At 38.0% G+C, this 16,080-nt stretch overlaps 1 protein-coding gene across 1 annotated transcript in view; it reads right to left on the bottom strand.

The window, feature by feature from the left end:
• Window positions 1-1,071: 1,071 nt before the first annotated feature.
• TAF4 (TATA-box binding protein associated factor 4) overlaps window positions 1,072-16,080 on the bottom strand; it is a 36,095-nt gene continuing 21,086 nt past the window's right edge. Inside the window, exons 4-16 of the mRNA XM_005524826.2 lie at window positions 15,447-15,566; window positions 13,671-13,790; window positions 12,806-12,928; window positions 12,029-12,118; window positions 10,726-10,980; window positions 10,382-10,526; window positions 9,773-9,887; window positions 9,022-9,191; window positions 8,286-8,416; window positions 7,520-7,645; window positions 6,078-6,134; window positions 5,877-5,996; window positions 1,072-2,529 (exon numbers count right to left, since the gene is read on the bottom strand). Coding sequence (XP_005524883.1) covers window positions 2,362-2,529; window positions 5,877-5,996; window positions 6,078-6,134; window positions 7,520-7,645; window positions 8,286-8,416; window positions 9,022-9,191; window positions 9,773-9,887; window positions 10,382-10,526; window positions 10,726-10,980; window positions 12,029-12,118; window positions 12,806-12,928; window positions 13,671-13,790; window positions 15,447-15,566 — 1,740 coding nt within the window. The 3' untranslated portion in view covers window positions 1,072-2,361. The remainder of the gene's footprint in view (window positions 2,530-5,876; window positions 5,997-6,077; window positions 6,135-7,519; window positions 7,646-8,285; window positions 8,417-9,021; window positions 9,192-9,772; window positions 9,888-10,381; window positions 10,527-10,725; window positions 10,981-12,028; window positions 12,119-12,805; window positions 12,929-13,670; window positions 13,791-15,446; window positions 15,567-16,080) is intronic.

Below are 16,080 nucleotides of genomic sequence, written 5' to 3'. Positions count from 1 at the left end.
CTACCAAGCAGGAAGAGAAAAGTAGAACACACCATGTGATGATTTTAATTTTTCAGTTTCTTCCCCACTTACCTGCCACAGTTTTGCAGACACTGCCCCGTCACTGCCTGGCCAGTGGTGATTAACAGTTAGAGCCAGCTCCTGCTACAATTCAAGGGATGCTCTGACTGTTTTTGGCCAAAAGTCAAAGGTGTTTCCTTCCACTTAATAACATGACACATTTTAAAGACTGGAGTTTACAAACAATGAGAGTCTCGGGGTCAGTGTCACACACGGTGTCAGGCGAGCACATCCCTAAGGAGCTGATCCTCTTTCCCAGAGACACTGATCTCCCACGGGCCTGCTGCCAGTGCCTGTTCCACAGCAGGGCTTGGGGCAACAGCTTGTGGACAGATTTGTCTGTATGCAAGGAATCATCATCAAATTCATGTCTAAGCAGGATTAGGCCTCAAAATTATTAGGCTAAATGGCCCATGAGAGGAGGAATAAAAAAAAAAATACAACCCAAAAGCTAAATATTCAGTACAGAACATCAGAGATGCTTCTCAGATTTTCACATTGATAATCACAAGTGTCCCTGATTATTTTCTTTTATAATTGTGCTCCAAATTGTGTTTTATGTCCTACCTTCTTCTGCAAACCACTTCAGCTGCATTTGAGGGAGTAGGCTGCCCTCAAAGAGAGGCTGTTTTATTAAACCTTCACTAGACAAATACAAAATATTTCAGATATTTCAGACACCTTTCCCTGCTTAAAAACCAACCAAACCAAACCCTCTGTGCATTGATGCCACTCCAAGACCCCTAAGACAACAATCAAATGCCAAGATTCATGAAATCACATACCTCCAAAATACTCATAAAACAAAACAGTACAAAAACATCCCAAAGTGCATCTTTACCAAACAGTATCCCCTCAGGTAGACTCATCTTTTACTGTACCAAGAAAAATAAATCCAAGTGGAGAAAAGATTTGGAGAGAAAAATACATTAGCAAATACAGATAAATTCGTTTTTAATAAAGGAGTTAATTTTCTTTCAATCCTATATAAAACAATAGCAATTAAAAACTTCATTTTTGAAAGTAAAATATTTACATATGAACAAGTAACTGTGCAAAATTTACATGAAAAAAAAAGGAAAGACAGGATTTCCTAAAAGACAAAATAAAAGGGGTGTAACAGTTGTCAGGTGTTGATAAAAATACTGATCAGCATTCAGTTTACACGCAAGAGAGTTAAATTCTACCATGAGAGTTCACACAAAGAAAGCCAAAGTATTTACAGTCATAAAAGTACTATCAATAGACAATTTAATACAATAACCTCTGAAAATATAAAGAACCAATTAGTATATTTGTAATAAAAAAATAGGTACAAAGAAGGGACTTTGCTCTGGACATCTTTAAAGTAGGCCCACAGCTTGCATACAGTCTTTTAGCAAAATAATTATAGTTTACATAGCCATTTTTATGTTATGTGCCAAAAATTATGTACAATTACTGACAAAATACACCAACCATTTTTCAACACTTGATTCACACTGAGAAACAGTCTTTTGATGATTCCTCTCAACTTTTGATTTTATTTAATCTAAGCTTTCACTTTAGCTAAAAAACACAGTGCAAGTAAAATATATTTATGCTGAAAAGGTTTCTCTTTTTTTCCTTTTTTTCCTTTTTTAACTTTACAGCTTTACAAACTATAGCAAATAAAATGCATTTTTACAGATGCTGCTAAAACATTCAGAAGTAACCCTCCTTTATGGGACTTCAGGGCCTCTAATAAGCAATAATGTGATTAAAATTGAGGTTATGTTTAAAATTAACTGTATATCCCTCTAGATTTTGAGCATTTGGGGGAAAGATAAATATCCTTAAAAAATCAGTTTGCTTTGCTAACTGACTGTTTAAAAAAAAAAGCTAAATGAAATGAGGTCATCTGCTGTAGACATATGCCTATGTAATGGATTTAGTTGGATAAAACTGAACTAAAATGAACAATTAATGTTGAAACTGCTACAGGGCTGACAAAGGGTAGCTAGTTATTTGCTAAACGATTCCATCAGTCTTTATATATGGCTTGTTTGGCAAGAAGGCCACTCAATCAAGAGATGAGTTAAAATTTAATTGTCCTTTTATAGTATCCACAGGCCTTGTAAGTATCCTCACTGTTACAGAAATGTATTTCTCTTATACTGAAGAGTTTATTTATAAACAGGAATATAAAACTGTTCCATGTAAAGAGGTGGTTGTTTTTTAAACAATATCCCATTTGCTTGTTACAAAAAGGCGTAATTTGCAAATATATTAAAAAAAGTCCTCAGGCGTCTCTCCGTCAAAAATACCTTGATCTTTTCCATTTTACTTAAGGAATGCTTTGTATAGCAATAGTGAATGGCTTGTCTCTCGCTCATTTTCTAAACAAAATATGAGGTCCCTGAGGTTCACCCGCGTTATCCTTTGTCGCGTAAACTGTCTGGTTGTTCCAACTCCAGAGCTGCCTGGGACTGCTGCACTCGAACCAGATCCCTGGAAAGCACAAGAACAGGTCAATCAGTCCATGCCTGAAAGAATTCCAAAACTTTTCAGAGAAAATGTGTGACCTAAAAACTGTACACAGTCAGGAAGCTGTATGCTACCAGACAAGAGATTTCCTTTTTTAGTTCTGATTTATTAACAACAGTTGAACAATCAGAAGTTTTCAGTGGCATTCAAAACAGATAAAGCTCCAAAGCACCGCCTGTATTTTTAGGAAGATGCTAAGGACAGGGAATCCCAAAAACCAAACCAAACAAAGGACAGGATTCTTCACAATTCCAGCATACAGATGCCAAGGGCAGCCCTGGAGGTGGGGAGCAGTCCTATTCCCAGGACTGTGGTGCCTTGAATCCTGTCCTAGATCCCCCTGATCTCCACGGCAGGGTGCTCTCCTGGTGACAACAGCTGTAACCAAGCTCAGGACTATATTTAGGAGAAGTTTTCCTACACAGTCACATACTCTCTAATGACCTCTGAATGCTTCTCCACCTCTCAGCATCACTTATTCCTCTGGTACACACCGGGAGTTTCCCGAATCGGCAGGATAAACAAGCAGCATATTATTGTATCTATCACATGAAAAAAAAAAAACCAGAAGAAGAAAGCAAAAAGCAGAAGGAACCAAATGAGCGGCACGGGAGGACCGAGGCCAGGGCTGCAGCAGCGCGCAGTGCCCGGCAGATGGCGCGCGCGGGCCGGGATCCAGGCTCTTCCTCAATTTCCAGCCGGGAATCTTTGTTTGCTGACAGGTGATTTACTGAAATCGTCAATTCTTCTGGGAACAGTTATGTTTCTGCGGCTCAGCTACGTTAAATCGTTTTTTCCCTCCAGTTTAATTTATTATATTAATGTTATATTTTCTTTTTTTAATGGAACTTTTATACTTCATGACACCAAACTCACTCTATTCACTGTAGTGAATACAGACTTATCTGCCCCTCAGTTTGGAGAATTTTCAAAAGTTTTCTTAATAAAAACACCCCAGACTTGAAAAAAGCCCAAATTTAGAGTGGTGCACGAACCATGTGAATAAGCTGCTGAGGTTCCCACTAACGTCTGTGAAAATAATGTATTTAATTAATGAACATTATTGATGATCAAACCATCCTAAACCTGCACTGGAAATGATCACTCTGGATTAGCAAAACTCTGGTCAGTGCAGGTGAACTTGCTTCACCACAGTGCTAACAGTAAAGTCAGATTTTTGATTCTCAAACATTCTGTTGACCCAGCAAGCACCAAACCACTAAAATCCTGTAGTTAGGGCTGCTCAAAGGCTGGATTTTCAAGGAGTATTCAAAGGCACTTGCACAATTTGGCCATCTAATTTTCACCAGCTTCAGTGGAAATTAGAAGACACACGAAAGTGTTGGATGCTAACTAAATTTTCTCACATACATATGACTGCTAGACAACAGAAAGAATGGCTGAAAGGGGTTTTATTCTTGGTTTTTAAATATTCATTAGTGAAAGCTCAAGCCTCAGATTTACTATGTAGACCGTAATACTTGAAACGCAAAGGTAAAATTTCAGGAGTCTTTAGAAGACACAGAATTATGTATGGAATAAATTATGCAGCTTTTTGGTAACTTTAAGTAAAATCACATGGACATAAAACCCTCAAACTGACAGCAACCTGTTTCATTGAATTTGGAAACAAAACAGTGCAATTACTACTTAGAAGTGATTTTACATGTAATTAAGAGTCAGCATTTGTAGACATCAAAAGCTTCCATTTACAAATCTGTGTCTAAGTAACAAGAAACCTTCTTTTCCACACTTCTTGTAATATGCCTTAACCACAAACTGCATACAAATGGTGACAAGTGGAGCCCAATTTAAAAATGTCAAGTGACACAGCAGCAAAAGCACAGCTGTGAGTATCAGATCAAAGGCAGCTGCTTCTTAATTAAACAGACAAAAAGATTAGATTTCCAGGGAACCTGCAGTTAATTGGTTAACCAGTGATTAATCCAAGATAACTAAATTAGTCAGATTTAGATGAAATACAAACAAGTGTTCACAAGAGATGCAAAATACATCCCATAACCTAAGTGACATTAACAGACCATTAAGGTGGCACAGCTGAGCATGCAGGAGTAAGCAATGCCAACATTAACTCTGCATGAGGTACTTCAGCATATTCCTCTGAGACAACTTCATTTGTGTGCACATCTATCTTTGCAAAGTGCCCCATTCTGCAATTTTCATAATTTCAAACCACATCTATAAACCTTTAATAGAGTAATTTGTCAGCTTATATAAAAACAAGTCTTATTCTCAGTAGCAGGCATTTTAGTAAATTTCAAAACTTAAAATTACTTTAAAAGACACTCAAGAGGCTTGATATTTTTATAAACAAAAATAACATTTACTAGTATGCAGATTTTTCTCTACCATTTTGTATCAAGAACATGTAAGTGATTGCTTCCAGCAGTTCAATATAAACCAAGGTGAACTCTTTTGAGGCTTTTCTACAGTATAAATGCTTTAGCACTGAAAATTCAGAATACTCAAGGAGTAATAAACAGGATTATTAAACTATTACTATTCTGTCACTTGCTAACAGATACAAAACCCCACAGAGAAAAATCCTCAAATTATAAAGAGAGCTTTTGGTCCAATAAATGACAATTTTCAAGAATATTTTGTTCTTTTTAAACATTAGAGCAATCCCACATTAATGTCTCATGCAGAAAGCAATTTTATACCATTTCTTGCTTATTAACTTGTTTAGAAGTACAGCAGATAATCATGTACCAGAATGTAAAGTAAATTAATCAGACACTGAGCATTCTGGTACCTAGTCTGCAGAGAACTTTTTAACAGGCAGATTCAATAGTAAAATATACAGAGTATGTGCAAGAACATCCTGATCAGATGGAACTGGTCAAACTGATCTGCTGTGAAGACACTAAGGCAAATGAACTGCTGGAGAGAGAAATTAGGCAAGCTCCTGTAACTCGAAGCTCCTGCTGTCAAATTTAGCGGTGACTGAATTCTACCACTCCACCTACTAAGGGCATTACTCTGCCCTTAAAGTTAGATTGGTCACAACCTTCCAAAACTATGGAGGTCCAAAAAGCTGAGACTTGTTAGATCAGAGATGTTTTTTCTAACATCCCTCCAGTTCTATGAATCAGGGAATGACCACTCAGATTCTATTCCCTATGCCACTACAGGTGCTAAAAATTGACCCTGGCTTTGGAGTGAGCAAATCTGAACACAAAACACTTCTGCAGCTCAGGGAGCTCCCACAAACTGGGGAAAAAACTCTGAGCAGGAAGGTTTGCACAGAGGCTGAGGCAGCAAAACCAAAGGTGACAATTATACTGTACCTCTGTCCCTGATCCAGATCCTGGTGAGTCTACTTTCCTTTTCTTCCTGGGACCGATGGCAGCTAACGCAGTCAGGTTGGCATCCCTCTGTCTCATTTGTGCTAGCTCTTGCTGTTGCATCTGCATGTGCCAGAACAAGGATGGGTCATTATTTCTCTTACAACTTCCAAAATAAAAGTTCATGTTAAGCTCAGCACTCACCTCCTTGGCCTTCTGTTTCAACCTAAGCTGTTCAGGATCTTCTTGTCGAGATCGAGACTGTGTTGATAAAGGATGAGCAGGAGGTGGTTTCAGGAAAAGAAAGAAAAATTAATTTAATTATAAAAGTAGTTAGAGATTATATATGAAAGCTTTTCCTAAATTTCAGCAGGAAGTGGGGAATACCTATCACTCTCACAGAGGGCAACAGTGGTAAACAACTTTTAGATATTAAAAGTTTTCCTTTTTGAAACATATCTATTTTTGGAAAAGGCATCCCATTTTTCTGCTTTGTTAAAGATAGCAAAGGAGTAGCCAGGCAATTATGCCTTAAATGCAACCATTACAAGACACAAATTACACAGAGGTGTGAATTGAATTACACACTTTGCATACGAACAAAGGAATCAGACCTGTGCTTTCTGGAACAATTCCTCCCCTTGCTGGGGAACCAGGCACTTACTCAGAGCAGATTTTTCTGCTACACCTACACACACAGGTCAGGCTGCAGGCTGAACAAAATGCACCTGAGTGACCCAAGATCATTTACATCAGCACTGTCCATTACACTGAGGACCTGCAATTCCTTGTGTGTGTGTCATACTCTTAGAATACGGAAATAATTTAGATTAGAAAAGACTTTCAAGAACATCAAGTCCAGCTGCTTCCCCAGCACTGTCAAGCCCACCACTAAACCATGTCCCCAAGTGCCACATGTACACAATACTTCCAAGGATGGTGACTCAACAACTGCCCTGGGCAGCCTGTTCCAGGGCTTGACAACCTTTCAGTGATGAAATTGTTCTCAATATTCAATTTAAACCTCCCCTGACGCAACTTGAGGCCATTTCCTCTCATCCTATCAAACCATGAGTGCTGTTAATCCCTTACATTCTTTAGGCCAAGAACAAAATACATTTGTATTCTGACATTGTCAACTCATGCTGGATCACAAAACTAACAGAAAACATAGGTTGTTTTGTGAATTATTTCTAGGGTGCTCTTATCTAATCACATTCATTCTACAATCACTGAGTAAAACCACAGTTTAATATTCACATTCATGTTTACATCAACTGCTTCCTATTTATTGTATTTCTCCAATTTGTAAAAACAGTTCTGAATTCTATTTCTATTCTCCAAAATACCCTCTCTATTATATTTAAGAGTACCACCAAGTTATAAAATTCATCTTTCTTTGCCAAATGCGAAAACTAAATTTCAAGACTCCTTTTAATTTGGGAATATGCGATGGGAATGGCAAAGAAGCTGTTTCCCATACTTCAGAAAAAAAGCAAAACTGAGCTCTAGTTAAGAACACATTCATCAAGTTCCATCTTTGAAGATTAGCCTTCTCCTTCATTGCAAGTGTTTTAGAAAGAAACTCTGCAGTTTTGATGTCAAAAATGACACTTTACAAACACGTGTGAAAGCCAAGCACTTGCCTTTGCTGCACGCATTAAAATTTCCCTTTCTTGTTCATCTTTACGCTGCTTCTCTATTTGATCAAGTTGTTCAAAGAACTTGAGCTGTGCCCGAACGTCACTTGCTTGTTCATATCTTTCATCATCCTGAAAATACAGCAAATATGATTCTCATTACTCCCTTAAAAACAAAGCTGTTAACTTGTACTGTACTGGGGAAGAACATACACATTCAAAGCTCCAATGTTCACTTTGTCCTTTTCAGACAAATAGCAGGAGTATATTTACACCATTCAAACCAGCTAGAACTCTTAAAAGCATTTTGTTCTATTCCATGAATCATCAGATTTTGACTTCTAAACTTATCTCATCACAGCTTTAACCTCTCAAACATATTTCACAGAGCTGTGTGGTTTTTTTAAACGCTGCTCAGGCATTTGCATCTATGAGGAACACACATCTGTCAGATAGCAGTCTCCTGGGAATTCAAAGCAGTGCTTTTATCTGTCTGGCTCTACAGTCACTCACACACTAAACATTTGACATAATAAATAAGGGGAGGGCACAGCTTCTCTGCATTTGTTTTAAAGCCATTTTGTATATGCAAGCTGAAAAGTTCCAGTCACCCATGTGTAGTAATATCTTAATGGAAGGTGAATCAGTCAGAGAATAAACAACCTGATTTCACAGAACAAAGAACACCTGAACTCCAGCATTACAGTCAATGCCACAGCCTGCTGAATTTGTGCAATTCTGCCATTTAATTTGAGCAATTAAATACAGTTACCTTGTAGGAAATATTCCTTTGTTGAGCAGTCTCTGATAGTTTTTCCACGAGGTTTTGTAGTCTTTGTTGTGTAGCATGTGATACGTAGCTAACTACATCAGGATGGATTTCTGTTATTCCATGCTTTTTACCTATAATCAAAACACCAGTGGGTTGCAAAAAATCATTTTAAAATACAATTAAATCTGAGTATAATCTTAGTCATAGAAATTTAAATCCCTTTTTCTAAATATGATTTGCAGGTTTTTCTCAGACAAGGATTAAACAGGAAATTACACATATTAGAATTCATATTAGTTTAACAAAATTGACAATCTATTAATAAACGTTGTGTATTACAGTGTAACAAAGAATTCAAGATTGCTTTTTGTTCCACCATTAATTCTAAATTACTAAGTAAAGCTGATAAAAGTGCTTCTGGACCTATTTCACTGTTTGTGTCATGCTTGCTACACCTTAATAGTTTATTCAGCCAGGTTATGTAGTTTTGATGTTGAATCACTTTAGAAGGCAAATCTCTGTTTGCTATTCCTTGAAATATTCTATTTCATATCCTTATTCTACTTTCATAAGACTAATTATTTTCCACAAGCATCTGACTACACCAGGAAACACCATAAGGTAATGAGTCCAGCAACTTTTAATTATTCAAACCAATTTCTATGGAAAATGCCTTCAATTAAACCTAAGAGTAGTGAGATTTGTTTTTATTAATGTTCAGGATAAAAGAACATACCTATTTCTAATATCCTTCTTTGTAAAGGTGCTGGGAAAAGGAAGGTTTCGTCTTTACAGGACCTTGTTAATGTGCCCACGAGCTCAGAGTTTGTTGCCAATATCCGAGCACTTTCTTCTGACAGGTTGACTCCAGCCATTGATGCAACATCATTAATGTCATCATCATCCCTTAAAGGAAGGAAAAATTAAAATAATCATAACATTTAGTGCTTATCTGCACACACTCCTATGATACCACAGCTGCATACAATGAATTCCACCATAAACCTGAATACTTAGTTTTACATTTTATTTGCTTTTGTGATATAATACAACTCATTTGTTTGTAAATGAGAAATTACTGCTTTGACTTCAAAGAGCACTAATTTTGTGCTTCCTGTTTTTTCCAAGATCCTTTCTTATGTAATGTTTCAACACCTTGAGAAACAAGAGACCAGACAAATCACTACTGCAAAACGATAATAATCTGCCCTCACCACTAAGACAGGCTGTACATCCGAGTAACTCAAGCAGAGCTGGGAGAAGTGAAGGAATGAATTCCACTTGCTTGTCTGGGCAGGAATTGTTTATGAGGTTTAGTGCCAGCTAAATGCTAAAACCAGTCTGGCACGAGTATGTCCAGTGCTGTTTGTGCAAACCTGCCTCCAGAAAATCCACCTCTAGGTTATTGTGAGTTTCCCCAGATGGATTCAGCACCAGGAAGGTCTGAGTTCAGCTACCCAAGCAAACACAAACATACAGTTCCTCACCTAAAAGAGCCTCCCCCAGGTTCTTTCAGTTTATTCTTCTGAGCAGCAGCTACTTGTGTCGAAACAGTGGCAATAGCTTTGTTTCCAGGTAATACTGCTGGTTTTACCACAGGTACTGCAAGAAGACAGACAGGATTTGTACTCCATCAGTAAGAGTTCACATGTGCAAGCCAGTCACAGGTATTTATGGAAATAGGTCTGGCACAAAGAGTTGACCTCAATAGCTTCTGTCAGCATTTCACTAAAAACAGGACCCTTCCCACACAATTCCAGCAGCCAAACCATTTCTCTGTCAATGGTGCCCTGATAGATCTGTACCCCCAGCCAATATAGCACTACACACTGGAAGATTTTAGCAGTAGTACAAACTTATGAACTGACATTCATAGAACCACAGAATGGTTTGGGCTGGAAGGGACCTTGGAGATCATCTGGTTCCAACTCCTCTGACACCTTTCACTAGACCAGGTTGCTCCGAGCTCCGTCCAGCCTGGCCTTGAGCACTTCCAGGAATAGGGTATCAACAACTTCTCTGGGCAAGCAATCCCTAAAACACACTTCAGGTAATGCTATCTAATATGGCATATCACAAGTATCTTGACCTCTTACCTGTCTGAAGTTGATTGAGTTGGATTTGAGGAGTAGTGAGCATAATACGACTGTGTGGTTGCCGCAATGCCACCATTGGTGTCTGTGTCAACGTTACTTGTGGAGGCCTTATCAATGCCCCTCCTTTTTGAGACTGTTGGATAACCTGCAAATTAGGAAAAAAAAGAACTGTAAATAATCTGAGAATCAGGTGGGAAGAACAAACCCTAAGAGCACTTTAACCAAGATGCAATTTAAGTTATACTTTTTGTCTCAGACCTTTGATTGTGCTAAACCACCAATTTAAGAAGTGATATCAAAAAAACCCCTGTGCAATAACAAACGCTGCACTTCAGCTCACATACCAGTGGCGTGGACTGCCCTTGTTTACTGACACCAACTTGTGTGGGCTGAGTGAGGCTGATGACGGGTTGCTGGAGGGTACTGGTGACAGTGGCAGTGGCCTTGCCTGCCGTGCGCTGCACTGAGGAGCTCAACAGCACGGCTGCTGCTGACGGGATCGTGGCTATCGTCGCCTGCGTCGTCGGCTGCTGCTGCTGGCTCTGCTGAATGAAAGCTGCAGAGTCTGGTGTTAACTGTCTCAAGGCAGGTAAACTCCTCTGAAAAGGGGAAAGGAAAGAGTTACATCGAGTTGTTTAATCCTGGCTCACACAGTATTAATTGTAAAGAAGTAATGTGTTTTGTTTCAGTCCATTGGATGGGTCTGTGTGCACCTGAGGAAAGGTGAGCACACAGAAATACCAACCTGCTCCTATTTAATAAGCAGGACAGAGGGACAATACCTTTTGGATATCATGGGCATCTAGGCTATGCAGCCTACCTGGAACCCCTACTATGTATTTAACAACCCAAGCCCATGCTGCCTTCCTTAACTGTTGTCCTATGACTTCAAAGTCGCACTGGAACACCAGGGAAGATTTCAAAATAACTCAACAGAGATCACATTGTTTTAGTGGCTTCTTAAATTAGTTATTTTCTTACAGCAACAATTTTTGTCCTCAGGAACAGCTCAAGGTTGAACAAGCATTTAAGAACCCAGAAATGTCAACACACACCTACAACTATAACCCTTAATCATACATTAGTCAAGCAGTTACATTCTTACCATTCAACATTACTGTATTTTCATTGATTTCACTGATGGCAAATGTCTTGCAATAAATACTATTTTGAGATTTGTCCAACTACTATGAAATTCATGTCAAATGTGATTTATCATTGGCAATTGACAAATTTCCTGCTTATCCAAATCAGTTTATAGCACAGGCAAAACTTGCCCAGAAGGTATAATCTCCTACATCACTGAATCCCTTTGCTTTCTAAGACTAAAAAGAGAGCAAGAAAATCAATTCAGAGGTTTGTGGTTTAAGTCATAGAAAGAAAACTTTTCCGATTTCTCAAAAGAGCTATGGTATATCACCACAGTAGAAGTTACATTACTGACAGTGCCAACTAGTCACAGTAACAAACTCTAGGAACTAAGACACAAAAAGTATTTTTCAAGGGAGCAAAAGCCTAACCAGTCACCATTTAAAACTTCCTTTAACATCATTTTGGAATTCCACCTACAATAGCAAAGGATGTGCTTGTGTTCATTGCTGCCGATATAATATAAGCACAGAGATGAAGAAAGAGTAATGAAGTTACCTTCAGGAAAGGCACAAGGTAAGGTTGAGGTGAAGAATTAAGTTCTCTGTACAGCCTACTGGTAAAATCTTCTGGTTCAATTTTTCCATCCTTCAAAACAGAAAATTCAAATGAACAAACTGGTAGAAATTAATTTTTACAGATATCCAACACCAGAAGAGATTTTAAGACTTGGGAACATACAGAAAATAAGTGGTTTAATCATCCCTCCCTATTTTTAGTTACCAATAGCTTTATGGTAGTAACCAACTTTACTACAAATTTCAAGTAGTAAGACCTACATAATAGAATACCCAGATCAATCATAACTTAAAGGTTGCTAACAAGTAGGCAAAGCAATACTAGTATTTACTCTATAAATATTAAATATGTCAAGCTTTTATATTAGTATCAGACAATGTTAATTACCTTTCTTTTGTAAAAACTTGTGATTTTCTAGTCAGCTATCACACCAGCTGTAGTGTTTTCCCTCAAGTACATAATACACCTTTTTATTCATTGTTTTATCAAAATGTAGAATTTAAAGAGCCACTGCTTGCATTACTCACACTCCTGTGAGAACTCATGTTCTCATGCATGAATATAAGCAGTAATGTCTCAGCTATAAACTGAATGGAAAATTTATCCATCTATTTTAATTCGGAAGAGGCAAAGTTAATTTGATTTAGCTCAGATTTTATAAACTCCATCCTCTGAAGAAAAAACCCACAAAAACCAGTTTTAAGTCTGAATTTGCCCTAATTCTGTATTTTACAACTTTCGATGAACTTTTCTTACCAGCAGATTCTGTACTAATTCCTTCACATTAGCCGCAGTCTCTGAGGACTGTTTTCCAGATGATGCCAGTTTTATTAATGTGGACAGAAAGTTTTTGCATTTCTTCACATTTTCCATAGTTTCCTTAGAAGGAAAGGTAAAAGGGAAACAGTCAGAGAAGGAAAGAAAAACTCCTCTTAATACATGATCTGACCATATACTCCATGAAATAAAGTCCTTTAGTTCATCAGAGCAGAGTAACATTTAAAGATACAAGTCCCTCAGCACTTAAAACATACTGAAATTATTATTTTTCATCGTATACTCATATTTATTGTACATTTTTGTTATCAAAATTTAAGGAATTATGATTCTTCATGAAATTAGGAAACACCAAGTATTTCAAGGATGGCACGTTATATATGGGAAAATATGTGTTTTAGCGGGACAAAAAATAGTAAAGCTGTTGTTTCACAATGCATAGTATATGGATTCTCCCTGTTTTGCAATCCTGGAAACATGCAGCTTGAATCAATCAATGCCAACTCCTTATTCCTTCTCACACTGATTCTACCCAGCAGCACTGAACAATTCACTGTTATATATATCTATATAAAATACATCTAATAAAATTTTTAAATGAGCGCTTTAATATTGTTACAGAAACAAAAACACTTTGACACCTATAAAAATTCAAGCAACCTGTACCCATACCTTGTAAATTATATGATTCTATTAAAGTTTACCTTTTCAAGGTCAACAGCTCACAGAATTCCTGCATCTTTACTAATCTCCACTCCCATCTGTGTTTACATGTATGTGTATATATGCACATCATGCATATGTGAGTGAACAAAAAGAGATGTTACATTTCTCAGTATCTTACTGTGGCAGCAGTGGAGGTGGCCGTTGTCCCTTGCACTGTTCTCTGAGGAGTTCCAGTTTGTACAGCTGTTGCTGTCCCCAACGTGGTTGTTTGTGCAGTACCACCCAGAACAATCTGAGGCTGCAGAGAATACAAACACAAGATTATTTTCCTTGGGATGTACTAAGAGGCTGTTTTCCTGAGCCATGAAACAGAAAATGAGCCACAGGGCAGCAGAACACCTTTTGCAGCTGCTATAAATAAGTTGCTCATGTGCGGTCTGGCGCAGCGGAAGGAAAGCGCCACCAGATGGCACTAAAACATTCGAAACGGGAATTTCAAAAGTTGATTAAAAATTGCGCGATTTTTGGTCACTGAATAAAATACGATAAACATAACCTCAGCCACTGTGGTTTCAAAACTCTGCTAAAACAAGTGCAGAATTCCTGTGAGATCTGTTTATCTTTTAGCCTGTTTCATTAAATGCCGCTTCCAAAGGGAAGGATTTCTAAAAAGGCACAATTGACACAAAAGCTTGGGTCTTATCAAGGTCTTTGTGATGAACAATGGGACAAAACATTTCTCTAGTTCTGCAGACATATTGGTAATTTGAAGTAGAAATATCAGCTCCAAAGAATCACCATTGCAAGCAAGATCTCATATACACAGCTCATTCATGGGCTTCCAACAGACTAATTATTAACAACAACCCAGTCTGAGATACAAATTCCTACCGAGCTACAACTGACATGAATGTTCACAAATCATTTGTAAATTTGCTGTTTATATAAAGATGCACAAGAAAAGAGGCTTCACTGCTGCCAAAGCTAACTTTGTTGGTATTTTGAGAGAAACTAAGGGAGACAAGGATTTCATTTGTCTCATTTTTTTTTTAAAAACAGGATAAACGAAGTCCATGGTGTGCTCATTACAGCACAAAATATGCAGATGGAATGATGCTGGGTTTTTTGTCCTGTGTAACAGCAGTGTAAATTAAGGAGACTCAGTTAGGTAAATTAACTCTTAGATCTAGAAAGATCACTGGCACAGGGAAAGGCTCTCTGAGGGGAAAAAGGTTAACTGGATGCATAGCAAAACCTGCATGTTTTAAATTAAAACTCTCTAATCCTGTCTACTCAAAGGATGAAGAAAGCACAATCAGACAGATTAGGCGACAGCAATCATATTGGATCACTGCTGCCTGGAAGCCATGTGGAGAATTTCACACTCTTGCACTGTTTTTTGAACTCTCAACATCTCCAAAAAAATTTCCAAGCGAGCCCAAAATGAATAGAGAGGCCAGCCCAGACTGACATCAGTCTCTCCATGAGTTATCAGTCTCCAGAAGGACACAGATCAAAGCAGAGACACATGTGAAAGGGAGAAGGCTTCAGGAAGAGAAGGCTGCCACAATGCAGTCATCTTTGCAATTGTCAATTTTGCTGCAGAATTCAGAGGACTGCACATCCACCACAGGAATAACACCACAGCCCCAAATCCAAAGGGATTTCTTATCACTTCCTTTAAGCAGAAAGTATAAAGGAATTTTATTTTAGTCAGCTCTGTGATAGTACAAACTACAAACACAATACCTTTAAATAGAGATATGTATAGGTGTAATATGAAATAATAACTATATACATATAAAAAATTATACCTGTACCTCCAAAATACATACTGAGACCTGCAGATGTTTTAGAAAGGCTAATCCAGAAGGCATTTCTTTCCTGCACTGAGCAATTGCATTTCCTGTGTGCCTAGCAGTCTCATGCAGACATTACTTCCCTACACACTCACTTGAACAACAGGGGGACGCTGTAGCGTTGTCGTGGGTTGCACTGTAGTTTGAGCCTGAGACACTTGCTTGATGATAGTAGTAGGTGTCACCTGTCGTGCAATAATGGGTGTTCCTGGAGCCTGGTGAAGAGGAAAAAAAAGTCACAAACACATGAGTACCTATAGTTAAATATCATCTGCTTTATTAGTGTTCTGATTCTGCATTATTACAAATACAAAAGAATGCATCTGAAACACTATAAAACTCTGAGAATGATTTTCAGTCTTGAACTTAATGCAACTGTCAAAATCTCAGTGTACATATATCCATATCCATTTTTTTCTTTTAGTCTTGTATTTATTCTGGGGAGAAGAGTTGTACACATTAACCATATATGGTCTTCTTTATATCAAAGTTTTCAACTTAATGAGATTCAGATATGTAAAAATATTTTTGATGAGTAACAGCCAAGCTGTAACAGAATTAGGAAAAAAATGCAATGCCTATGCCTTGTGGAAAGTAGATTTAGATTAGCTATTTGGAAGAAATTCTTGGCTCTGAGGGTGATGAGGCCCCAGTACAGGTTGCCCAGAGAGGTGTGGACTTGCCATTCCTGGAAGTGTTCCAGGCCGGGTTGGGACGGGGCTTGAAGCA

This window comes from Pseudopodoces humilis, chromosome 19 (assembly GCF_049639895.1).
Source record: "Pseudopodoces humilis isolate 2021_Gansu_Grassland_sample_001 chromosome 19, ASM4963989v1, whole genome shotgun sequence".
NCBI lineage: Eukaryota > Metazoa > Chordata > Aves > Passeriformes > Paridae > Pseudopodoces > Pseudopodoces humilis.
Note: the sequence above shows the minus strand (reverse complement) of the source record. Positions and strands in the feature narration are given on the sequence as shown.